Below are 26,825 nucleotides of genomic sequence, written 5' to 3'. Positions count from 1 at the left end.
ACCAGCAGTCTCTAAGTAATCACGAGCTCTATTCAATGTGCAGAAGTATGACCCCAAATGGTTCCCCTCCCTGGCCACACCATGGGAGCAACATCAGGCTAAGGATGGCAGTGGATCTTATTCGCCCCGGTACCTTGTATGTTCGAGAGCTGATGGGGAATTTTTCATGACGATGAAGCCTCAGTTTTTTGTTGAGCATTTAGAGAACAAGTTCAGGGAGATGGAGGGCTTGTGCAAAATGAGGTCTGGGTCAGTCTTGATCAAAACAGCATCCTCTGCCCAGTCACGGGAGTTACTTACTTGTGACAAGCTGGGGGATGTTTCTGTAATCATCATGCTCCATAAGAGCTTAAATATGGTCCAGGGTATCATATTTCACAGAGACCTTCTTTTGAAGTCTGACAATGAGATGCACACCAATTTAGAGTGGCGAGGTGTACATTTCGTCCAGCATGTCCACTGGGGTCCAAAGGATAAGCAGGTTGCCACTGGTGCCTTCATCTTGGCCTTTGAGGGTGATACATTGCCTGAGAAGGTCAAGATGCTGGTCTACTGGAGTGATGTAAAGCCCTATATCCCTCCCCCGATGCAATGCTGGAAGTTTGGCCGTATGTTTTCCTGTTGTACTTCCAGCGTCACATGCCAAATTTGCAGACGCCCATCACATCCCAATACTCCATGTGCCCTGCCTCCCATCTGTGTTAACTGCGGAGGGCATCATTTGCCTTGCTTGCCTGACTGCAGGATTCTCCAGAAAGAAAGGAAAATCATGGTGTACAAGACTCTGGACAGACTGACCTACACTGAGGCTAAGAGAAAATTTGAATGCCTGCTTCCTGTGTGTATGACATCATCTTATGCCTCCGCTACAACAGTTCTGGCACCATCAGCTCCACCAATCCAGGTCACCTCTCAAAGCTGGAAGACTACACCTGCCCCCCTTTGATGGTGGGGGGCATTTCCCTCCCTGTTGCTCCTGCACCACCTACTTTGGGAGCAACAACCCCCCCCCCCCCCCCAACCATTGGGGACGTCCATCCCCACTTCTAAGCCGGAGAAGCGTAAGTCTTCTTCAGCTTCTCTCGCTAGGAAGGGGTCCCTTGGGTCACTCCCTTACCAGGTTTCTTCTAGTGGGAAAGACGACACCCGCCAGTGGCTGAAGAGTCTGAAAGCAGCTGGTCATAGGGCTTCATGCTCATTCTCAGTCCCAGAGACTAAGTCAGTGAAGGCCTCACGGACAGGAAAACCCAAGGAGCAGTAAGAGAAATCCAAACAGAAAACCCGTAAGACCAAGGAAATTGCAGTGGCACCCACACCACCGCTACCTACAAACTCTGTGTCTGAGGATGGGGTGGAGATTTTGGCATCCGCTGAGGACCTAGATCTTGCCAGACCCTCAGACACAATGGATACAGACTGCTCAGGCAATGAATCAGTGGCAGCAGGTGACTCTGAGGCGTAAACTTCCGCATTGAATGTTCCATGCCTTTCCAGTCTCAGGATGTCATCCTCTAGTGGAATTGTGGCAGTTTTTTCAACCACCTGGCTGAGCTACAGCAACTGTTAAGCTTTACACGTGCTATCTGCATTGCCCTCCAGGACACCTGGTTCCCAGCAATGTGGACCCCAGCCCTCCGTGGCTATAAGGGGTATCACAGGAACCGTAGTGACCATAATTGAGTGTCAGGTGGAGTTTGCGTTTATGCCCTAAACTCAGTCTGTAGTGAACATGTGCCCCTTCAAACGCTTCTTGAAGCTGTGGCTGTCAGAATAAGGATGATGCAGGAAATAACTGTGTGCAATGTATGTCTTCCTCCAGATGGTGCAGTACCCCCAAATGTATTAGCTGCACTGATTAATCAACTCTCTAAACCTTTCCTACTTTTGGGAGATTTTAATGCACATAACCCCTTGTGGAGTGGTTCCGTGCATACGGGCTGAGGCAGAGATGTCGAAACTTTACTGCCTCTTAAATACTGGGGCTGCCACACATTTCAATGTGGCTCATTGTAGTTACTTGGCCATTGATTTGTCAATTTGTGGCCCAGGACTTCTTCAATCTATCCACTGGAGAGCACACTATGACCTGTGTGGTAGCGACCACTTCCCCATCTTCCTGTCACTGCCCCAGCATCAGGCACATGGGCAACTGCCCAGATGGGCTTTAAACAAGGCAGACTGGGGAACTTTCACCTCTGCTGTCACCGCTGAATTGCTTCTGTGGCAGAAAACACCATCCCTTGCTCTTTAGGGTGCCCAAGGCATAAGGCAGTCGCTTGGTGGTCGCTGGAAGTCACTGAAGCAATTAAGGAGCGTCGGTGAGCTCTACAGCAGCATAAGCAGCACCCTTCCCTGGAGCACCTCATAGCCTTTAAACGGCTCTGTGCCCATGTTTACTACCTTATCAAAAAACGGAAGAAGGAGTGTTGGGAGAGATACGTCTCCACCATTGGCGGTGTTACCATAAATGGTGAGTTATGTACTGATGCAAACACGTTTGCCGAGCACTTTGCTTGAGCCTCTGCATTGAAGAATTAACCCCCAGCCTTTCACACTCAAACAGCAGCTGGAAGGCAATGTCCTCTCATTCACTACACGCTGCAGTGAATCCTATAATGCCCCATTTACAGAGTGGGAGCTCCTCAGTGCCCTTGCACATTGCCCCAACACAGCTCCTGGTCCTGATCGCATCCACAGCCAGATGATTAAACATCTCTCATCTGACTACAAGTGACATCTTCTCGTCTTCTTCTACCAGATCTGGTGCAATGGCATCTTTCCATCGCAATGGCGGGAGAGCACCATCATTCTGGTGCTCAAACTCGGTAAAAACCTGCTTGATGTGGATAGCTATCAGCCCATCAGCCTCACTAACGTTCTTTGTAAGCTGCTGGAATGTATGGTACGTCAGCAGTTATGTTGGGTCCTGGCATCATGTGGCTTGCTGGCTCCATGTCAGGGCGGTTTCCGCCAGGGTCACTCTACCACTGATAATCTTGTGTCCATTGAGTCTGCCATCCGAACAGCCTTTTCCAGATGGCAACACTTGATTGCTGTCTTTTTTGACTTGAGTAAAGCATAAAACATGACTTGGCGACATCATATCCTTGTCACATTGTATGAGTGGGGTCTCTGGGGACCACTCTCGATTTTTATCCAAAACTTCCTGTCACTCCATACTTTCCGTGGCCAAGTTGGTGACTCCCATAGTTCCATCCATATCCAGGAGAATGGAGTCCCGCATGGCTCTGTACTGAGTGTCTCTCTATTTTTAGTGGCCATTAACAGTCTGTCAGCAGCTATCAGGCCATCCGTCTCACATTCTTTGTATGCAGATGATTTCTGCATTTCGTACTGCTGCTCCAGTACTGTTGTTGCTGAGCGGTGCCTCCAGGGAGCCATCCACAAGGTGCAGTCATGGGCTCTAGCCCATGCCTTCCACTTTTCAGCCGCAAAGTTGTGTGTCATGCACTTCTGTCGGCATCGAACTGTTCATCTCAAACCCGCACTTTACCTTAATGACGATCCACTCACTGTAGTGGAGACATATCAATTCTTATGACTGGTTTTCAACGCTTGTTTGATGTGGCTTCCTCATCTTCGTCAGCTTAAGTGGAAGTGCTGGCAGCACCTCAGTGCCCTCCATTGCCTGAGAAACTCCAGTTGGGGTGCAGATCGCTCTACACTGCTGCAGCTCTACAGAGGCCTTGTCCAATCCTGAATTGACTATGGGTGTGTGGTTTATGGTTTGGCAGTGCCTTCAGTATTGCATGTACTCGACCCTGTGCACCACTGTGGGGTTCGATTAGCAACTGGAGCCTTTAGGATGAGTCGAGTGACCAGCTACTGGTATCCGAATTACCATTTCTTTTTCCCACCCATGGTAGTCCATCTCCCGCATCAGCGGTCCAGATCGAGGCTAACGATTGCAGTTCGCATGCGGTCCCTTCTCTGCGAACTGGAGTCCTTCCCTTTACCACCTCTACTTGTGGTCTGTTCACGTATGCCTCCATGGTGTACGTCTCGGCCGCAGTTTCGTATGGACCGTTTGCATGGCCCTAAGGACTCCCTTAACCCTGCTGCTCTCTGCTGTCACTTCTTCTCAATTCTTGACGTGTTCCGAGGCTCTGAAGTGGTTTACACCGATGGCTCAATGGCTGATGGTCACATAGGCTTTGCTTATGTTCATGGAGGACATATTGAGCACCACACCTTGCTAGTTGGCTGCAGTGATTTCACTGCAGAGCTGGCGGCCATATCTCATGCTCTTGAGTACATCCGCTCATGCCCTGGTGAGTCATTTCTCCTGTGTACTGACTCATTGAGCAGCCTACAAGCTATTGACCAGTGCTACCCTCGCCACCCTCTGGTAGCGTCCATTCAGGAGTCCAGCTATGCCCTGGAACAGTCCCACCGTTCCGTGGTGTTTGTGTGGGCCCCAGGACACGTTGGAATCCCTGGCACTAAACTTGCCGACAGTCTGGCCAAACAGGCGACGTGGAAACCGCCTCTGGTGATAGGCATCTCCGAAGCTGACCTGGGTTCTGTCTTACACTGCAGGGTTTTCCGGCTTTGAGAGATGGAGTGGCATAACAGGACGCAGAACAAACTGCGTGTCACTAAGGAGACTGTGAATGTGTGGAGGTCTTCCATGTAGGCCTCTCGCAGAGAATCAGTTGTCCTCTGCCAGCTCCACATTGGTCATACGTGGCTAATGCATGGTTACCTACTCTGTCGCGAGGACCCGCCTCAGTGTCGCTGTGGCTCCCAAATGACAGTCGTCCACCTCTTGCTGGACTGCCTACTTTTAGCCGCTCTGCGACAGACTTTTAACTTTCCCAGCACTCTGCCTTCGGTGTTGGGTGACAATGCCTCCACAGCATCTCCAGTTTTATGTTTTATCTGTGAGAGTGGGTTTTATACTTCTATGTAGGTTTTAGTGCATGTCCCTCTGTGTCCTCCACCCTAGTGCTTTTAGGGTGGAGGTTTTAATGTGTTGCAGAGTGGTTGGCTTTCCCTTTTTATTCTTGTGGTTGGCCAGCCACTGTAATCTGCTTTCCTGTTTTACTCTCTTCTGTTTCTAGCGTCTCTGTTGTTTTCTTGTCCTCTTTTGTTTCTTTTGGTGTTTGTTGCCTTCCCTTCGTTCTCGTAGCTTTTCCTTTCTTTCGTTTTGTGTTATATGTTTCGTCCATTTTATTCTCACACTTGTGGCATTGTTTTATTAGGAACAAGGGACTGATGACCTCATAGTTTGGTCCCTTCTCCTGTCTTTAAGCCAACCAACCAACCAACCACATAGTGAGGCATCTTCAATCCGTAATGGAGGAGTTCATTGCTCAGCAGTAAGTGGAAGATATTACAGTCATAGCCCACATGGTGCAAATGTTGTCATCATGCCAAAAAATTAAACAGCTTTTAACAGGAAGTATAGATTCTGTTGTGATTACCACTACTTAACTGCAAAGACTGTGATTGATGCATATTCTATCTCCACTTGTCAGCTCTTGCAATCTACAGGGTTGAAGATGAAGAGTAAGACTGGAAGACCAAGTACAAAGTGTTTGGATTAAAAAGGGTGTAAGACAGGGCTATAGTCGTTCACCCCCTACTGTTCGATCTATACACCAAAGAAGCAGTGACACAAATTAATAAAAAGTTTACAAGTGCAGTTTGAAATTCAAGATGAAAGGATATCATTGATAAGATTTGCTGATGATGTTGCTATCCTCAGTGAAAGTGAAGAATTATGGAATATGCTGAATGGGATGAACATGCTAACATCAAAATTAATGATCATGAAGTAGATGAAGTTAAGGAATTCTGCTATGTAGGCAGCAAAAAACTCGTGATGGGCAGAGTAAGGTGGACATAAAAAGCAGATTAGCCCTGGAAAAAAGGGCATCCTGGCCAAGAGAAATCCACTAGTATCAAACATAGCCCTTAATTTTAGGCAGAAATTTCTGAGAATGTAGATTTGGAGCACAGCACTGTATGGTAATGAAACAAGGACATTGGGAAAACTGGAACAGAAGAGAATCAAAGCATTTCAGATTTGGTGCTACAAAAGAATGTGGAAAATTAGATGGACTAATAAGTTAAGGAATGAGGAGGCTCTTCACAGAGTTGGTGAGGAAGGGAAAATATAGAAACACAGACAAGAAGAAGGGACAGGATGATAGGACATCTGTTAAACCATCAAGGAATAACTTCCATGATACTAGAGGGAGCTGTAGAGGATAAAAACTGTTGTTGTTGTTGTTATTGTGGTCTTCAGTCCTGAGAATGGTTTGATGCAGCTCTCCATGCCACTCTATACTGTGCAAGCCTCTTTCATCTCCCAGTACCTACCTCAGTTTAGTGTATTCATCTTTTGGTCTCCCTCTATGATTTTTACCCTCCATGCTGACCTCCAGTACTAAATTGGTGTACTCTTGATGCCTCAGAGCATGTCCTACCAATCGATCCCTTCTTGTAGTCAAGTTGTGCCACAAATTCCTCTTCTCCCCAATTCTATCCAATACCACCTCATTCGTTATGTGATCTACCCATCTAATCTTCAGCATTCTTCTGTAGCACCACATTTTGAAAGCTTCTATTCTCTTCTTGTCTAAACTATTTATGATCCATGTTCCACTTCCATACATGGCTACACTCCATGCAAATACTTTCAGAAACGACTTCCTGACACTTAAATCTATACTCGATGTTAACAAATTTCTCTTCTTCAGAAATGCTTTCCTTGCCATTGCCAGTCTTACATTTTATATCCTCTCTACTTCGACCATCATCAGTTATTTTGCTTCCCAAATAGCAAAACTCCTTTACTACTTTTAGTGTTTCATTTCCTAATCTAATTCCCTCAGCATCACCTGACTTAATTTGACTACATTCCATTATCCTCGTTTTGCTTTTGTTGATGTTCATGTTATACCCTCCTTTCAAGACATTGTCCATTCCGTTCAACTGCTCTTCCAAGTCCTTTGCTGTCTCTGACAGAATTACAATGTCATTGGCGAACCTCAAAGTTTTTATTTCTTCTCCATGGATTTTAATACCTACTCCGAACTTTTCTTTTGTTTCCTTTAGTCCTTGCTCAATATACAGATTGAATAGCATCGGGGACAAGCCACAACCCGGTCTCACTCCCTTCCCAACCACTGCTTCTCTTTCATGTCCCTCGACTCTTATAACTGCCATCTGCTTTCTGTACAAATTGTAGATAGCCTTTCGCTCCCTGTATTTTACCCCTGCCACCTTCAGAATCTGAAAGAGAGTATTCCAGTCAACATTGTCAAAAGCTTTCTCTAAGTCTACAAATGCTAGAAACATAGGTTTGCCTTCCCTTAATCTAGCTTCTAAGATAATTCGTAGGGTCAGTATTGCCTCATGTGTTCCAACATTTCTACGGAATCCAAACTGATCTTCCCCAAGGTTGGCTTCTACCATTCGTCTGTAAAGAATTCGCGTTAGTATTTTGCAGCTGTGGATTATTAAACTGATAGCTTGGTAATTTTCACATCTGTCAACACCTGCTTTCTTTGGGATTGGAATTATTATATTCTTCTTGAAGTCTGACGGTATTTCGTCTGTCTCATACATCTTGCTCACCAGATGGTAGAGTTTTGTCAGGACTGGCTCTCCCAAGGCCATCAGTAGTTCTAATGGAATGTTGTATACTCCCAGGGCCTTGTTTCGACTCAGGTCTTTCATGCTCTGTCAAACTTTTCACGCAGTATCGTATCTCCCATTTCATCTTCATCTACACTCTCTTCCATTTCCCCCCTTCCCTTAGATTTTACTTTCTTATGTAGTAATTTCTCTCTTTTCCTGCTTTCTTTGAATGTGTTTTTCAGTTTTATTAGGTCTCTCCACATTCGTTCCTTTTAATGTGTGTCAGGGCGCTGATGACCTCGATGTTGAGCGCCCATAAACCCCAACACACACACACACACACACACACTCTTCCATTTCCGTGATATTGTCCTCAAGAAAATCTCCCCTGTATAGACCCTCTATATACTCCTTCCACTTTTCTGCTTTCCCTTCTTTGCTTAGAACTGGGTTTCCATCTGAGCTCTTGATATTCATACAAGTGGTTCTCTTTTCTCCAAAGGTCTCTTCAATTTTCCTGTAGGCAGTACCTATCTTACCCCTCGTGAGATAAGCCTCTACATCTTTACATTTGTCCTCTAGCCATCCCTGCTTAGCCATTTTGCACTTCCTGTCGATCTCATTTTTAAGACATTTGCATTCCTTTTTGCCTGCTTCATTTACTGCATTTTTTATATTTTCTCCTTTCATCAATTAAATTCAATATTTCTTCTGTTACCCAAGGATTTCTACTAGCCCTCATCCTTTACCTACTTGATCCTCTGCTGCCTTCACTATTTCATCCCTCAAAGCTACCCATTCTTCTTCTACTGTATTTCTTTCCCCCATTCCTGTCAATTGTTCTCTTATGCTCTCTGTGAAACTCTGTACAACCTCTGGTTCTTTCAGTTTATCCAGGTCCCATCTCCTTAAATTCCCACCTTTTTGCAGTTTCTTCAGTTTTAATCTATATAGTTCATAACCAATAGATTGTGGTCAGAGTCCACATCTGCCCCTGGAACTGTCTTACAATTTAAAACCTGGTTCCTAAATCTCTGTCTTACCATTATATAATCTATCTGAAACCTTCTAGTATCTCCAGGGTTCTTCCATATATACAACCTTCTTTCATGGTTCTTGAACCAAATGTTAGGTATGATTAAGTTATGCTCTGTGCTGGCTTCCTCTTTCATTTCTTAGCCCCAATCCATATTCACCTACTATGTTTCCTTCTCTTCCTTTTCCTACTGCCAAATTCCAGTCACCCATGACTATTAAATTTCCATCTCCCTTCACTACCTGAATAATGTCTTTTATCTCATCATACATTTCATCAATTTCTTCATCATCTGCGGAGCTAGTTGGCATATAAACTTGTACTACTGTGGTAGGCGTGAGCTTCGTGTCTATCTTGGCCACAATAATGCATTCACTATGCTAATTATAGTAGCTTACCCGCACTTCTATTTTTTTATTCATTACTAAAGCTACTCCTGCATTACCCCTATTTGATTTTGTATTTATAACCCTGTATTCACCTGACCAAAAGTCTTGTTCCTCCTGCCACCGAACTTTACTAATTCCCACTATATCTAACTTTAACCTATCCATTTCCCGTTTTAAATTTTCTAATCTACCTACTCGGTTATGGGATCTGACATTCCACGGCCGATCTGTAGAACACCAGTTTTCTTTCTCCTGATAATGACGTCCTTCTGAGTAGTCCCCACCCGGAGATCCGAATGGGGGACTATTTTACCTCCGGAATGTTTTACCCAAGAGGATGCCATCATCATTTAATCATACAGTAAGGCTGCATGCCCTCGGGAAAAATGATGGCTGTAGTTTCCCCTTGCTTTCAGCTGTTCGCAGTACCACAACAGCAAGGCTGTTTTGGTTAGTGTTACAAGGCCAGATCAGTCAATCATCCAGACTGTTGCCCCTGCAACTACCGAAAAGGCTGCTGCCCCTCTTCCAGGAACCACACATTTGTCTGGCCTCTCAACAGATACCCCTCCGTTGTGGTTGCACCTAGGGTACGGCTATCTGTATCGTTGAAGCACACAAGCCTCCCCACCAACGGCAAAGTCCATGGTTCATGGGGAAGGATAAAAACTGTAGAGGAAGATAATACATCCAGCAAATAATTGAGGCTGCAGATTGCAAGTGAGATGCAAGTGAAATGAGAAGGTTGCCACTGGAGAGGAATTCGTGGTGTGCCACATTAAATCACTCGGAAGACTGATGGCTCAAAGATAGGACACCTGCTGGAATTAAATATGCATTGACAGTCATAGATCATTTTTTGAGGTTCTTAGCCATGGTGGTGGTTCCTGACCTATAGGCTAGTACAGTAGATTAGGCTTCAGTTAACAACTGGCTACTTAAATCTGGGGTACCTGAGACCTTGGTTATGGAGTAGGACACAAATTTTATCAGACTTGGTGAAATGGTTATGTCATATACTTCATATCAGGAAATTATGAACAAGACTGTTCCATCCACAGACTAATGGCAGTACAAAACCAGTTCATAAGACAGTCTCTGAAATGTTGAGTTATTATGTTAACAGCAGCTATACAGATTGGGTCACATATTTGCAATACGTAATTTGTGTGTATAACTCTAAAGTGCACACTGGTACAGGTTTTTCGCCTTAAAGGTGGTGTATGGTAGAAAAATGCCACCCTCGTTTGACATCATGATATCTAAGTTAGGACCAGACTGTAAACTGGTTAAGAAATTTGCTAAAAGAATATGGGAGGTATGGCAGAAAGCAAAGTGAGCCAATACTAAAGCTGGGGAATGACAGAAACAGTCCACACAGCATGCAAAATTACTGCAGTATTGATTGGGTCAATGAGTATTGGTCACAACCCCCACCCCCCACCCCCCTCCAAAAAAAATTTACTTAATATCAGGGCTCTTATCATATCATCTCCAGTAAATGTTAAAGTACAGTTTCCAACTAAAGGTCTATTGTCCATGTTAGTAGAGTTAAACCCTTTATAGGAATTGGGGTTGCACTGCCATAAATACTAATGATAGAGTCAGGACCATGAAAATGACTAGGAAAGTTTGGAAGCATATATCAATAGACAAGTGGGAGGCACATCGTGTACCCTATGCATCAAGGACACATGACAAATAGTAGCAGTTAAGTTTAGTCGTGTTATGTCCACAACTTGTTTATTCTTGTGAAATGTATTCAAAGTTGTACTATGGGTCAGTATAGGTCTGTAATAGTCTCACATTATATCTTAGTTGACGTAGTGTGCAAATGCATTTTTGAAAGACGCAAGGGATGATGGAAGTTCCTTTCTTTAGGTAGCGGATCACCAGGACAACTGGATGGGGTGTGATAATCCTGATGTGCCTGCACAGTGTCAGTGGAGGAGCAATGCTTGAAGTTTACAGTCAACTATTGGAGGCAGGTGTGTTTCTTTCTCTTCAATTGGATGTGTTGTTTTTGTCACCAGTGGAAACTGAGGTTTAGTACTGATGTGTGGCAGATAAGAAACAAAGTCCACTTATTGCAGGAAGAATTTTTTGAGCTGCATAAGAAAGTGCACCGAGGCACTGTCTGACTACCATGAACTGAGGCTGTCTTGTGGCAGACTGAGAGCTCAACTGATGGAGATCACTGACACTGTACCATGGATGTTAGTTCATATGAAAAGAGGGTGGTTGGATGGAGGGGGGGGGGAAATCTGAAAACAGTACTTGGGACAGTGGATAATGAATATATCCAGGAGCTGAATAACATGGTTAGATAAGTGCAAATGCTGGCAGAAACTACCAAAGCTATAGTAGGATGGCATATGATGCCATTTTTTGAACTTAGAGCAAGGCATTCTGAACAACAACAAGATGAAATGCGAGTTACCAATGGTGTTAGACCAATACACCCAAAATACAATGAAAACAGTGGACAATGATCTACAAGAACAACTGAACTTAGTGAATAGCAAACTAATACTAGCCAGACTGTTACAAGCATTGGTAGATTGGCTCAGTGACACAAGAATTGAACTGGGCTCACCACAGGTAGCAGTCTACCATGTGGTAGACGAATGGTTCAGTTCATTGTTGCTGCCACCACAACAATTCTTGACAGGCTTGCAACTAACAGAGAAAGAATTCCCTCCAGAGCTATAGCACACAGCAGAAGTGTCAGAGATAAACTTACCAATGTTTTACCACTTAGTAAGCATAGAAGTAAATACAGAGAAAAGTTATACATATTAGTTCAAGTATCAGTGGTAGGGATGAAAGTGCAATATAGATGTTACACGGTTCACCTTTATGCATTGAGATGGACAGTTATGGGGTGGCTTCAAATAAAGATGAGGGAAGTGTTAATTATGTCTGAGCATGGAGAAACTCTCACTCTTACCTCACTGACTGACCTTTAAGAGTGTTGGAGGGCGAATACAGCCATTTCTCCAGCCAGAGAACTGTAGACTGACATACAGAAGTGAGATTTAACTGTTTCTTGGGACAACAAAAGAAACAGAATCCTGTAAAGAAGTATTGGAACCACAGCCTAATTTTCAAAAGTTAGGAACACATAGGCTATACTGAATCTCTGCATCAAAAACTCAAAAACTGTAATTATGAACTGCTATAGGGAGGGAAAACCCCAGGGCATGGTTTTAGTTATGTGATAGCTGCATTTTGGTGAATGATATGATTTGTAAGATAGGCGAGACCAACTTCCACCTCACAACAATCCTCACAGGTACAATTGTGCTCCAGATCACTCCCTCTGCTCTGTATTGACCAGGGAAACTGTTTGAGGTATTGTCAACACAAAAACTAACTTACCTTAATAACATGCTGAATCCTGACCTCATATATTCCTTAGACACAGTAATAGCATCTCAGCAGGGCAAAATTTCCATGAGGCAAATGTTGCAACAAGTTCAGCAATACGAGGAAACTGATGCTAAAATGTGATAATCATAAGTGTTGTAACCAATAGTTTTGCTGTGTTACAGATAGCAATTTGTGTGCTTTACTTCTGTCTCGGACATAAGAGTATCCATCCTCCAGACCTACCGAAACGTGAAGTACCCGTCAAGTGGTTATCAAGCCAAGGAATGTAGAATAAGAGATTTGTAAGTTGGTAAAACTTGTAAGAAAAGGAAATAAGAATAATAGAACATAAATGTGGAAAGGGCTTAGCAAGCCAAAACTTTAGAATGATAATATTGAATTAGGAAACAGTCCATGTAAGCCAGCTCCCAGAGCAACATAGTTTTCCACCATGTAGAATTACTTAAGTAGATCTAAGAAATAGTGCAGAGGGTAAGCAGAGGCAAAATTCAGGAATAATTCTTTGAAATAGGGGAGAAATGTTGGATAGCAGAATGATTTTATTGGACAGAATATTTTGTTAAAGTTCTAACAGACGAGCTCAGAATAGAGTAAGTTAGTGCCGGGCTGGTGTGCCAATCATGTCATCATGGCTTACCACTGACCACAGACCTTGGAACAGAGCTCACTGAAGCACAAACACATCACCAACACTTTCATAGTTGAAAGTTGGTGACAATTGCACAATCCTGTTAACAGTTTGTCTCAATTTTTCCTGGTCTTCTGCATCTCAAAGTAGGTGCCCCCATGTTTGGTGTGTCTTCTCCTTTATCTGGTGTATCCATCATCTCGGTGGCCTTCCCTGCAAACTTTTTCCTTAAGCTTTGCCTTGGATGATCATCTTTTTCAGCTTATCCTCCAGCAATCGAATTTTATACCCAAAGAACTGCAGAATTCACTGGAAACAAATTCTGGACAATCTCCTCCCACCCTGAGTTCTCAAAGCGTTGATTTGTTGGTCTGTTTTCCCATCCATGATATTCTGAGCAACCTCCTATATGTCCACATCTCAAAAGCATCAATTCTTTTGTGGTCTCCTTCAGTTATTGTCAGTGTTTCAGCACCATAAAGGAAAACTGAAAACACCAGAGATTTCAGAGTTCTCAGTTTAGTATGTCTGGTTAGGGCTCGGTCTTTCCAAATCACTGTCAGATTCAATGCAGCTTCCCTACCCAGAAAATCCTATGTCATATTTTCTGTGTAGAGCCCCACCCTCTTTCTGAACTGCTGAGCCCAGGTAGACAAAGTGATCCACATCTGCATATTCTGGTAGTACATTGGTAGTGATTCACATCTGTCAATTATCATGATCTTGGTCTTTTTATTGTTAAGTGACAATCCAAGTACATCGCTTTCTCTCTTACCTCTGTCTCTAGTTCCTTCATTTCCACTTTGATTCTGCGCACAGTGTGGTGTCATCAGCAAATCTTAAGTTCCTGATTCTTCATCCCCCAATTTGGATCCCACCAGTCCAGCTATCCAGACTTTTCCTTGTAACATATTTTCCATAGATGTTAAATAGAACTGGTGATAGAATGCAGTCCTGTCTAACTCCTTTACAAGATTCAAAAGGACTTGAAATACACTCCTGGAAATTGAAATAAGAACACCGTGAATTCATTGTCCCAGGAAGGGGAAACTTTATTGACACATTCCTGGGGTCAGATACATCACATGATCACACTGACAGAACCACAGGCACATAGACACAGGCAACATAGCATGCACAATGTCAGCACTAGTACAGTGTATATCCACTTTTCGCAGCAATGCAGGCTGCTATTCTCCCATGGAGACGATCGTAGAGATGCTAGATGTAGTCCTGTGGAACGGCTTGCCATGCCATTTCCACCTGACGCCTCAGTTGGACCAGCGTTCGTGCTGGACGTGCAGACCGCGTGAGACGATGCTTCATCCAGTCCCAAACATGCTCAATGGGGGACAGATCCGGAGATCTTGCTGGCCAGGGTAGTTGACTTACACCTTCTAGAGCACATTGGGTGGCACGGGATACATGCGGACGTGCATTGTCCTGTTGGAACAGCAAGTTCCCTTGCCGGTCTAGGAATGGTAGAACGATGGGTTCGATGACGGTTTGGATGTACCGTGCACTATTCAGTGTCCCCTCGACGATCACCAGTGGTGTACGGCCAGTGTAGGAGATCGCTCCCCACACCATGATGCCGGGTGTTGGCCCTGTGTGCCTCGGTCGTATGCAGTCCTGATTGTGGCGCTCACCTGCACGGCGCCAAACACGCATACGACCATCATTGGCACCAAGGCAGAAGCGACTCTCATCGCTGAAGATGACACGTCTCCATTCGTCCCTCCATTCACGCCTGTCGCGACACCACTGGAGGCGGGCTGCACGATGTTGGGGCGTGAGCGGAAGACGGCCTAACGGTGTGCGGGACCGTAGCCCAGCTTCATGGAGACGGTTGCGAATGGTCCTCGCCGATACCCCAGGAGCAACAGTGTCCCTAATTTGCTGGGAAGTGGCGGTGCGGTCCCCTATGGCACTGCGTAGGATCCTACGGTCTTGGCGTGCATCCGTGCGTCGCTGCGGTCCGGTCCCTTCCGCCGACCACTGGCGACAACATCGATGTACTGTGGAGACCTCACGCCCCATGTGTTGAGCAATTCGGCGGTACGTCCACCCGGCCTCCCGCATGCCCACTATACGCCCTCGCTCAAAGTCCGTCAACTGCACATACGGTTCACGTCCATGCTGTCGCGGCATGCTACCAGTGTTAAAGACTGCGATGGAGCTCCGTATGCCACGGCAAACTGGCTGACACTGACGGCGGCGGTGCACAAATGCTGCGCAGCTAGCGCCATTCGACGGCCAACACCGCGGTTCCTGGTGTGTCCGCTGTGCCGTGCGTGTGATCATTGCTTGTACAGCCCTCTCGCAGTGTCCGGAGCAAGTATGGTGGGTCTGACACACCGGTGTCAATGTGTTCTTTTTTCCATTTCCAGGAGTGTAGTTTTATCTAGTCTGATTATTGCCTTACTATCAGAGTAGAGATTTTAGCAAAGTGTAATAAAATGCTCAGAAACACCCATTTCTGCCAGTATGCTCCACAGTTCTTCCTATCAAACACAGTTGAAAGCCTTGCTCTAGTCAAAGAAACAAAGAAGTAATTGGGTATTGAATTCCCAATATTTTTCAATTAGCAATCTGACATTGAGAATCTGCGCTAATGTTCCTTTATTATGCACAAACCCAGATTGCTGTGGTGGCATTTCTTTACCTAATTAGGTTCTTAGGCATTATTGATGACATTTAAAAGACTCGTGCTGACGTGTGAAATTAATGAAATGGTTCTGTAGTTCTCACAGTGCTGTGCATTTGCTTTCTTATGAAATGGAATGATTACTCACATGATCCAGTCCTCTGTCCATGTTCCATTATTCAATATGCTGTTACTTATTTCATGTATGATTTTCAAACCAAAATTTCAAGATGATGTGATAATTTGAGCAGTAATGAGATCAGGTCCAGATCTTTGTTATTTTTCAATTTAGATATAGCTTTACAAACTTCTTCTTTTAAGATATTGTGTTCTTTCTGTGCTGGAATGTTTGGACAACCAAGTTTTCAATTTTTATCCATGTGCAACTTGTTGCAGTACATTCTCCTCTGGTCAGCAGCTAGTTCTGTGTTGATTTTGGGTGTGCTATCTTTGTCTTCTATAGCCCATGTTCTTGGTTTGAGGGATATTGTTAGTTTCTTTATTTCATAGAACATGCATCTGATCTCACTGCAATCCCAGAGCTTCTCAGTTCTCTCACATGTTTCATTGATATTATTATTTTTGTCTCTTTGGCAGTTTCTCTGTATGAATGCTGATAACCTGTGGTACTGCTGAGTTCTCTGTAATCATCTCATCTTCAGTACTTTTCTGTCCTCAGTGAAACTTCTGTGGGATTGAGGTTTTTGATGGAAAGATTAACAACTATGTTTTCTATTTGTTAGTTTTCTGAATTTTGTCGAGTGCTGGAAGGTAGTTTTGGACGATGTGGCAAACTGGAACAAATGGGAAAGGTCAACTAGGCATGACATGGTTGCTATGAGGAGTTGATGAAGGGGTTTGCTGTGGATAGGGTGTGTGTTGATGAGTAGTGGTGCTCTAAGACAGGATATCAACAGTGTGAGCAGTACCTGGAGGCTGCATCAGGAATGCTGTTCCAAGTGTTGGAGGGAAAGGGTTTAATTTTGGAGATGTGGTGTACATAATTAGGATTGTATAGTAACAGTATCTTGTGGAGAGAGCAGAGGTGTTTCTGGGATGCCTGTGCCAAGTAGATGTGTTTCTGCAGTGACGGGTTTTTGAGGGACAGGGACTGGTTAAAGGTCATTGTGAAGGAAGGGGGACGTGATGCAAGAAATTGATGAACAAGAATATTATGTGGTTGTAAAAGGAAGTGGATAATAGAGCATGAGGATGGGTGTGAAAAGGGCAGAAGGAGTTGTGCTGAAGATAATAGGGTTTCGATTAAAACCAGCTGTAAGAAAGAAAACGATGTGGTATGCTGTATTGTGTAAACTGTGTGGTTTTGGTTTTTTTCCGTACAGTAAATTTTAAGTGCAATATTAGAGCATTTAAACCACTACCAAAATAATTTCTCCCCTTTATATTGTTTCTCTTTGTATATAATTTTAAATAAAAATTGTGTACACAACAATATGCTCTTTTGGTTTCTTCCTCAGTCAGTTTTAACAGAAAAATCTGTGTATTAGGAAAGTTGAATTTATGGTTAATCAGCTTATGAACAAAATAGTACTCTGCAATCTGAAATGCATGAACATTCATGGATTAGTCATTGAAGTTACTATTCTCAGAAATCCAGCAGCTGGAGAGGTCTCTGTCATACACTGTATACCAGTATCTCTACTGATTTACCCAATAAATTTAAGCGAATCAAGGTTTAGTTTGCAGTAGCAATAAAAAAATGCTCAATGTTGGACATTCAAAAATGTTAGAACTGACTTGTGGTCAGGGTATTTTTCACATGGTCATCTGCATGTTAGCCCTTCATCAGCTGGTAATTCAGAAAACCAGTTCATACTCCTACCACACTATAAAAATGTATATTGTTAAGTTTTGTTATTACATTGTGTACAAAGCATTAATAAAGCTTAAAAACAAGAAAAACCAAAAACAAAGGAGTCTTTTTCATTGATATTCTATATAATTTAGAATGTTTTGGAGTTCCATACCCTCAAAGTGGGTGAAGTCACAATGGGGAGGTGAGTTTGGTGTCACAATTCCCAGCAATACCTCAGATTAGGACATTTATCCAATTCCCATACATATTTAGCAATTGCAAGATATTGCCAGGTTCACTAGTTGGATGTAATATCAACATGTGCACTTTATGTACACTTTCCATTCACTCTGTTGTTTATGGAACTGCTTGTTATAAAGTAAAATAATTGTCAACACAAAGTTATAACATAAACAGATTGATTTGCAAAATGTGATAGGGACAGAAGGAATAGTGAAGTACAAAGTTGAAGTTTCAAACTGGTTTGAGGCCTTAAGTGATATGGAAGAAAGCCTTGAAATGACCAGTGATGAATACTCGAACATTGTAAAAGAAGTCATCCTCACAGCTGCAAATAATAAGCTGCAGAGAGCTAAGAAAGGAAGGAAGAAATGGTTCAATGAAGAGTGTGAAGAAACTGAAGACAAGGTTACGAAACTATGGAAAAAATGGTCGCAAACACATAAGAATCCTGAAATAGAACTTGCTCATTGGCAGGCTCAAATGCAGGCAGACAAAATTAACCGGAAGAAAAAGAAACAATTCCTAAAACAACAGGTTGAATCTATTCATGTATATCATCAAAATAACAACATATGGAAAGTATATGGTACAATCAACAAAATTAGAAAAGGTTTTAATTATAAAACCAAGGTGATGAAGGATTTAAGTGGAAATATGATTATTGAACCCAGAAAAAAAAATTAGTGACAAGCAAGGAGTATTTTGACAACCTACTGAATTGTTCTGATCCAGAAGCACCAATTACTAGTTCCAGCAACAGTCCCAACTGTGAGGAAATTCCAAAACCCACACATGAGGAGGTGGCAGAATGTATCAAATGCCTAAAAAATGGTAAAGTAACTGGCAGTGACAGCATCACAGCTGAGATACTAAAATATGGAGGAGAAGCATTGCACAGACATTTATTTCATCTTATACAGATAATCTGGAAAATGGAGAACATGAGGAATATCATTAGTCAATACAGGTTATAAGATCTTATGTTGTTTATTGCTATGCTGCTTAAAACCATATGCAGAAAATACGGTATATTTGGGGATTATCAAAATGGCTTTCGCAAAAAGAGATCCACCACTGACAACATATTTGCAATCAAATCAATAATTGAAAAAGTTTGGAAACACAAGCAAAAAATACATTATCTGTTCATCAATTTCATGAAAGCTTGTGACTCCATCTGTAGACAAAGCTTGTGGAAAGTAATGACTGAATTTGGTTTCCCAATTAAATTGTTAAATCTCTGTAAAGTATGCTTGGATGAAAATACAAGCAGGGTTTTACTAAATGGATTAAAGTCCGACCAGTTTAAAAATAAAACTGGGTTAAGACAAGGAGATGCTTTATCCCCCCTTCTCTTCAATATAACTTTAGAAAGAGTTGTGAGGAAACTTAAACTGGTACCTGCTGGGATAGAAAGCAAAATGAACATGTTAGCATATGCAGGTGACATAGTGTTCATTGGAAATAGTGAAATAGAGATTAAGCAATTATTTGTGGAGCTTGCAACAGAAGCATCAAGACTTGGCCTGAAAGTAAATGACGAGAAAACGAAATACATGATAGTTCTAAGATGTAGAGATCAATGGGATAATCAATCCCATATAATAGTTGGTGAACACACATTCGAATGTGTTGAACAGCTCAAATTTCCAGGATCAGTGATAGATGAACAAAATCAGAGACAGGTAGAAATAAAAGCAAGACTGAAAACTGCTAACCGACTCTATTATGCAATACAAAATCTCTTGGGGTACAAACTGTTGACTAGGAAAACTAAAATAAAGTTATACAATACAATCATCAGACCAGTTCTAATCTGTGCGGCAGAAACATGGAGCCTGAAAAAAACAGAACACCACCATTTACAAGTGTTTGAGAATAAAGTTTATAAAAAAATCTTTGGTCCATATTATTACAATGAATCACAATGCTGGAAGAGAAGACACAAATCAGAAATCCATGAGCTATCACAACAACCAATGATAGTAAACATAATAAATGTTAGAAGATTGTAATGGGCTGGACATCTGATGAGAATGAAAGAAGATCAAATTGTGTTAAGAATATTCAGGGAGAAGCCATATGGCAAAAGACCAAGGGGGAGCCCAGGAGTACTTGGTGCAATGAAATTGATTGCATATGCACAAGATTGGGAATAAATAACTAGCAAGAGGCAGCAAAAGACAGGAGAATTTGGAGGAATCATGTGAGATTGGCACAGGAGCTTTGAGTCCCTTAGAGGCCTACTACTACTACTACTACTACTACTACTACTACTATTACCATACCAATGGAGGAATCATGTGAGATTGGCACAGGAGCTTTGAGTCCCTTAGAGGCCTACTTCTACTACTACTACTACTACTATTACCATACCAAAATTGAGTTCCATGTACAAAACTGGTTAATAGGTATTTTAGTAAACTTTAATATCGTAGTAATCATTTGGTTTTTGCTTATGGTTGCTATTGTCATTTTCAACTTTGTGCTAAAACTTCATGATAATTGGGATGTGATAGTGTATGAAATCAGTTAATGAAGAAGAATGTAATACAGCAACCTGACAACAGCACATTAGCTCCTATTAGGTACCCAGCCTGCAATATGTCACTGTACTCTGTGAGCGAATGAATTTCCTTCCCTGCTGTGGCACTGTTGAACTGTTAGGTACTCTGTATCATGTCTAAGCACGCAGTGATTATTGCTATGCCTCAAGATTTGACACTTCCTTGACAAGAAACTGACATGATAAGGACATATGGTGTATACAGAATTTCATCTGTTTAAATGACAATTAGCTGGAGAAATGGGAGAAATTTCAAGCTTCAAAATTATAGAATTATTGAAAATAAACATTCATTTCTTGTTTTAAAAAGTTAGGAGACCTTAGTTTTGGGATAAGCCTTGTAATATCTTCCCAATTTTCATCCCATTTGATGTTCTCTTATACAGGGTGGGCAAATGAAAGTGACCTGGATGAGTGGATTCAATTTGATGTTAAGGTATGCATATAATCACACATCATGTGTATGCCCACCATGTGATCCACAATGGTTCAGATATAGTGCGGGCTGTGTCAGTGTGAGCAGAGTAGTGCAAAGGGGACTATGGTACTCACAGTGGAGCAGCAGGTGTTGGTTGTGGAAAGTTACATGATAACAAAGCCCTGGAAATGGTGTGGTCAATTGTTTGCTGAGAAGTTTAATGGTGTGAGAGTGCTCCAGCAAAGAGTGCCATGCTATGGCATCAAACAAGATATGTTTTAAATAACTCAAAAAACATTCTGAAATGTGCCTGCACACCAGAAAATGTTGGTGCAGATCACCAGAAAATACTTCAGAGTCATACCAAATGAATCCGATGCCAGTCGCAGGAGACCAGCATATCATGTCGATCATGTGGACGAAAACTCCACTTGGACCTGCACAAGTATCCCTACCAAGTGTCTGTTGTTCATGCATTAAAACCAGCAGTTGACCCCCAGTGCCTCCAGTTTTGTGGCTGTTCATTGAGAGAACAATGAATAGCTTGGACATGGATCTGTTCTTTTTGTCTGATGAAGACTGGTTTCACCTGAGTGGTTATATCAACTTATAGAATCAAAGATTCTGGGCGGCAGAGAATCTGCACAACTTCTACAGAGCGCCATTGCATGATCAGAAGGTTGGCGTTTAGTGTGCAGTGTCTTAACGCCAAATTATTGGTCACATCTTCTTTCATCAGATGCTGAATTTGGTGTGTTGCATAGCCATTGTTTAGAAAACATTTATGGCAGCATTAATGGAAGAGGAAAAGACCTTCAGTTACTTCCAATAGAATGGAACAACTGCCCATACAGCCAGCTGAACCTTGGAGCACATTTACATGATCTTTGCAACTGACAGAGTTGTTAGCCGTGGTCAGTCTTGTCTGATCTGTCAGTGCGCAATTACTTCGTGTGGGGAGCCCTCAAGTCTAATGCATAACACCACAACCCTCATAGTTTTCAAGAACTGCAGCAGAGCATTTTGGATGAGATTGCAGCAATTCCAGCAGTCCAGCTTTGATCTGTCTTCAGCAATTTGCTGACCAGGGACCAAAAGTGCCTAGAGATGAATGGTGGTCATGTCCCACATCTGCTATAGTCAGGTTAGTACTGTATTTCCTTTCCTCTTCTGTGTTTCTTTGTATTCTGGAACTCTGGTCTCTGGGCCACTTTTATTTGTCCCACCCTTTATAATGGGAGCTATCTTATAAATTTCTGTATTTGTTTGGCTATCTTCGTTATTTTTTCCCACGACTCTTTTATCAGAAATTCTGGAACACTCCATGCACCACAATTTTGAAAACAACTTGTCAGAGAGACAAATTTATATTTAAATATTATTCCAGTTAAATGAAATAATCAGAGACAGACTCGTCTCTTTAGTCTATGCTGACACTGAGTAACATACTGTATTTGTCTATATGAACCAGTGGATTTTATTACCCATAGCATTAGGGAATATCTTGACAAATTGGTATTTTGCTCCAGACTAGGATATGGACTGCAACCATAAACAGCTTTGGACTATGGTTTTACCAACAGACCTGCACACGGATGCAATTTTCATTTCATACATTGTGAGAATTTCAGGGACCTTTACTTATTCTGCACATCGCTGCTTCCCACACCACTCTGCGTAGTGTAAAAAAAAGTGAACAACTCATACTTGTTACAAGGTCTAAGGTTGAACTAAAAACCTAATGTTTTTGTTATTAAAAAGTCAGTCAGTGGCTTTAGAGACCTTTGTATTTGTTAACCTGTTACTATATGATAAAACGTACTGCAGGTAATTTGCTGTCAGAAAAAAAGCCTGTCTCAGTAGCTGAATCTTGTACCCCCAATGTCGCATAATGGAATTCACAGCATTTGCTAATGAAATGATACCCAGTTTCTTCTCCCCTCTCTTATTAAGTAATTGTTGTTTGTGGATGACATATTTTCCTGGTGTTGTGCACTAAGAAAATGTTATGATGTAGAAGAATATGTAAATATGATTAAATATTAACCTCATGAGGAAAACAAGCATAGCAATAAATAGCCTATATTGCCCTCTCCTAAATGGGTGGTGTCTACGTCTTGTTTACATATTAAATTTCAGATACAGATTTGCATAATGTTATCAAAAGAGGAAATATACTCAAAGATGTTCACAAGAGATACATCATGTACCAGCTGCTAAAAGCCACAAAGTACATCCATTCTGGCAATGTAATTCACAGAGATCAGAAGGTATGTAGAAGCTTTCCGTAGTGGTAATAACGGCATGTTTCAAAAGTAACTTAATATCATACATTGTAATGTAGAAGTGTACTTATTTACATAACAAAGATAAGTGAAAAATTTCAAGTTCTTACCTGAGACTTCTAAGAATTTGAGTGTGCTCTCCACAGCAGTAGCTGTAATAAATTTATGCTTCTCAATATCTTTTGTTGGCTGTATACCAGATGGCACTTAAGTGTGTTTTGAACATTTCTCAATTTTTGATGGTTTTCTTACAATACAGTTAACTATCTGCAAGTTTTTAAATGGGTGGCTTGAAGGAACAAGTCATCTGCATTAAATTTTCCTTCAAGCTAGAGAAAACAGCAGCCAAAAATCAATAAAAGCTAAAGAAGTTTTTGGTAAAAATAATCTGAGTGGTTTGGTCATTTTAAAGCTGACTGGGTGTTTGTGGATGATGACAGATATTTGAGTCAGCTATCATATAATCATTTAGATGGCCACGAAAATATATAAAGTCATCTGTAAAGACAGAAGCAGACAATGATGTGATTTTACTGGACTGTCAGGTAAGATATTTGAATCCATTTTAATGTACAAAGTCATGATATGAAATGAAGCTGAATGTTCAAGTTCACTTCATCAGACACTGAAGGAGGTCTTCCATTTTTGAAACCAAATTAACCACACTGTGCACCAGTATTTTATCTGGGAATCTGATTTCCTGATCATACTTTTATCATTCATTTTTACGTGTTTCAAAATAACTTATTTAAATCTGTTACCTTACTCTTTCTTCTCACCAACTTCAACAAACTTTTACAGTTTAACAAGATTATTAAATTGTGCTTGTTGGCATTAACAGATAGTAAAAACTGGTATCCTTATCACTGTGGGGCCATGCCCAATAGCCAGGCAAATCCAGCCAGTGGTGGAAGACATTTTGCAGGTTTCCAAGCCAAGTGGGTCACCTAAAGAAAAGTTTAAAAGCATTGTGTGGGTTTTGTAGTATGTTTCCAATCCTTTTGGGTATTTAGCAGGGACTCACAACCATTATGGGTGGATATCTTTTATGACTCTAAAGTTGAAACACTGAAATTCATGGAACAAAAAAACAGTATTTAGTGTTGCAGTGGTTTATATTTTCTGTCAGGTTTTGTAATGATTCTATGTGGGAAACCATACTGCTGGTGCAATGATGTTGCAAAAACTATTGGTATAAATGTAATAATGTGCAGATCAGGGATTCAGTGTGGATGCTTTAGAACTGGCTAGTGAGACAATTTCGAAGAGCCTGTAGGGTACATGAAATGTAGTATGTTATTTTCCCCAAATGAGATTTCCCGAGTATTAACAACCTGCCAGCTGTCAACATACACGTGCAAGATAGTGTCCTAATTACAGTGTTCAAACTACAAATTCTGGGGATCATCAATTGGTTCTTATATTTTGGCAACAGAACTATCAGTTTAATAAGTCACTGCTGCAAAATACTAACGCGAATTGTTTACAGACGAATGGAAAAACTAGTAGAAGCCAACCTCGGGGAAGATCAGTTTGGATTCCATAAAAATATTGGAACATGTGAGGCAATACTCACCCTACGACTTATCTTAGAACCTAGATTAAGGAAATGCAAACCTACGTTTCTAGCATTTGTAAACTTAGAGAAAGCTTTTGACAGTGTTGACTGGAACACTCTCTTTCAAATTCTGAAGGTGGTAGGGGTAAAATACAGGGAGCGAAAGGCTATTTACAATTTGTACAGAAACCAGATGGCAGTTATAAGAGTCGAGGGACATGAAAGGGAAGCAGTGGTTGGGTAGGGAGTGAGACAGGGTTGTAGCCTATCCTCGATGTTATTCAATCTGTATATTAAGCAAGCAGTAAAGGAATCAAAAGAAAAATTTGGAGTAGGCATTAAAATCCATGGAGAAGAAATAAAAACTCTGAGGTTCGCCAATGACATTGTAATTCTGTCAGAGACAGCAAAAGACTTGGAAGAGCTGTTGAACAGAATGGACAGTGTCTTGAAAGGAGGATATAAGATGAACATCAACAAGAGCAAAACGAGGATAATGGAATGTAGTCGAATTAAGTTGGGTGATGCTGAGGGAATTAGATTAGGAAATGAAACACTTAAAGTAGTAACGGAGTTTTGCTATTTGGGGAGCAAAATAACTGATGATGGTTGAAGTAGAGAGGATATAAAATGTAGACTGGCAATGGCAAGGAAAGCGTTTCTGAAGAAGAGAAATTTGTTAACATCAGGTATTGATTTAAGTGTCAGGAAGTCGTTTCTGAAAGTATTTGTATGGAGTGTAGCCATGTATGGAAGTGAGACGTGGACGATAAATAGTTTGGACGAGAAGAGAATAGAAGCTTTCGAAATGTAGTGCTACACAAGAATGCTGGAGATTAGATGGGTAGATCACATAACTAATGATGAAGTATTGAATAGAATTGGGGAGAAGAGGAGTATGTGGCACAACTTGACAAAAAGAAGGGACCGGTTAGTAGGACATGTTCTGAGGCATCAAGGGATCACAAATTTAGCATTGGAGGGCAGCGTGGAGGGTAAAAATCGTAGAGGGAGACCAAGAGTTGAATACACTAAGCAGATTCAGAAGGATGTGAGTTCCAGTAAGTACTGGGAGATGAAGAAGCTTGCACAGGATAGGGTAGCATGGAGAGCTGCATCAAACCAGTCTCAGGACTGAAGACCACAACAACAACAACATTTTGGCAACAAATGACAATAAGTCAGGAAGGCGTGAACTGAAACTGTATTGTATCATAGGCTGTTGCTAATTATACATAATCTTTTGCACCGTATTTGCTTGTTTCCAGTAACATAGCAAGGTCCATGATATTCATTGCATTTCAATTATGTCTTTTATTTTTTTCTGAGTTGATTGGAACAAATAAATGATTTTCTCACATTTGAGCCACTCTTGAAATCAAAGGAAAACTTATTTCCTGATGAGATGTGGGTCAATCCATTTGAGCCATCTTAACAAAAGTGAATTAAATTCATTTAAAGTTTTACTCAAAGAAAGTGTACATAACCATAGCTTAAAGATTTGGTTTTCTTTTGAGTGCTGTATGCTAACTCATTCAGCCAGTCATTTTACAGTGCTTCCAATTTCATCAAATGCAGGTTTCCCATGACTTATTCCAAAAAGTCCCACTCAGCATTTACACCAAAGTCTTTGGGGAGATAGCACAGATTGGTGAAATTCTTGAAATATTTTTATTGAGCTGTATGTCACTTCTTGCTTCAGTCAATCAACAAGTTTTGTCAGAAAGACATGATATGAAACTGTATTGTGGCTTAGACTGTTGCTAATTTTACAGAAACTTAAGCACTGTATTTGCTCATTTTCAGTAACATAGACGACAATACAATGTTAAGTAGCTTGACTGTTTTCCCAGTGAAAACCTTGGACTTCATCCTAGACAAAATGGATCTATTCTGTGCACAGTCTTGAGATGCTTCGTTTAGTTTTTTTTTTTTAATGTGAGGCTGGTCTTGAAGAGTTTTTTAATGCCATCTGAGTGACAAACTGATCTGCCGTCAGTTGCTTAGTTTCATGTTTTGGTGAGATGTGTAAACAAACATGGAGTGGGCCTCTGAGGAACCAACAGTGCCACAACATTTTGACTTGACTTCACAGAATTTAGAAAAGCCAATGTCCTGAGTGTTCTCATTTCCATACATAATGAACATCCCTTTCAGACTGATTATCAAACATTTTTTGTTTCTAAACTAATATTCCCTAAATTTGATGGAAACACAGTGTTTCATGTGAGGGCA

The 26,825-nt window shown here is 41.6% G+C and overlaps 1 protein-coding gene across 3 annotated transcripts in view; it reads left to right on the top strand.

The window, feature by feature from the left end:
* LOC126092543 (mitogen-activated protein kinase 15-like) overlaps nucleotides 1-26,825 on the top strand; it is a 217,596-nt gene that overhangs the window by 24,710 nt on the left and 166,061 nt on the right. For 2 of the 3 annotated variants that reach the window (XM_049908198.1, XM_049908199.1), the window contains exon 3: nucleotides 22,887-23,017. In XM_049908198.1, the coding sequence (XP_049764155.1) occupies nucleotides 22,887-23,017 (131 nt within the window). Of the gene's footprint in view, nucleotides 1-10,917; nucleotides 11,025-22,886; nucleotides 23,018-26,825 lie in introns of all 3 variants that reach the window. The other variant, XM_049908200.1, reaches the window with a different exon arrangement.

Source organism: Schistocerca cancellata, chromosome 7 (assembly GCF_023864275.1).
Source record: "Schistocerca cancellata isolate TAMUIC-IGC-003103 chromosome 7, iqSchCanc2.1, whole genome shotgun sequence".
NCBI lineage: Eukaryota > Metazoa > Arthropoda > Insecta > Orthoptera > Acrididae > Schistocerca > Schistocerca cancellata.
Note: the sequence above shows the minus strand (reverse complement) of the source record. Positions and strands in the feature narration are given on the sequence as shown.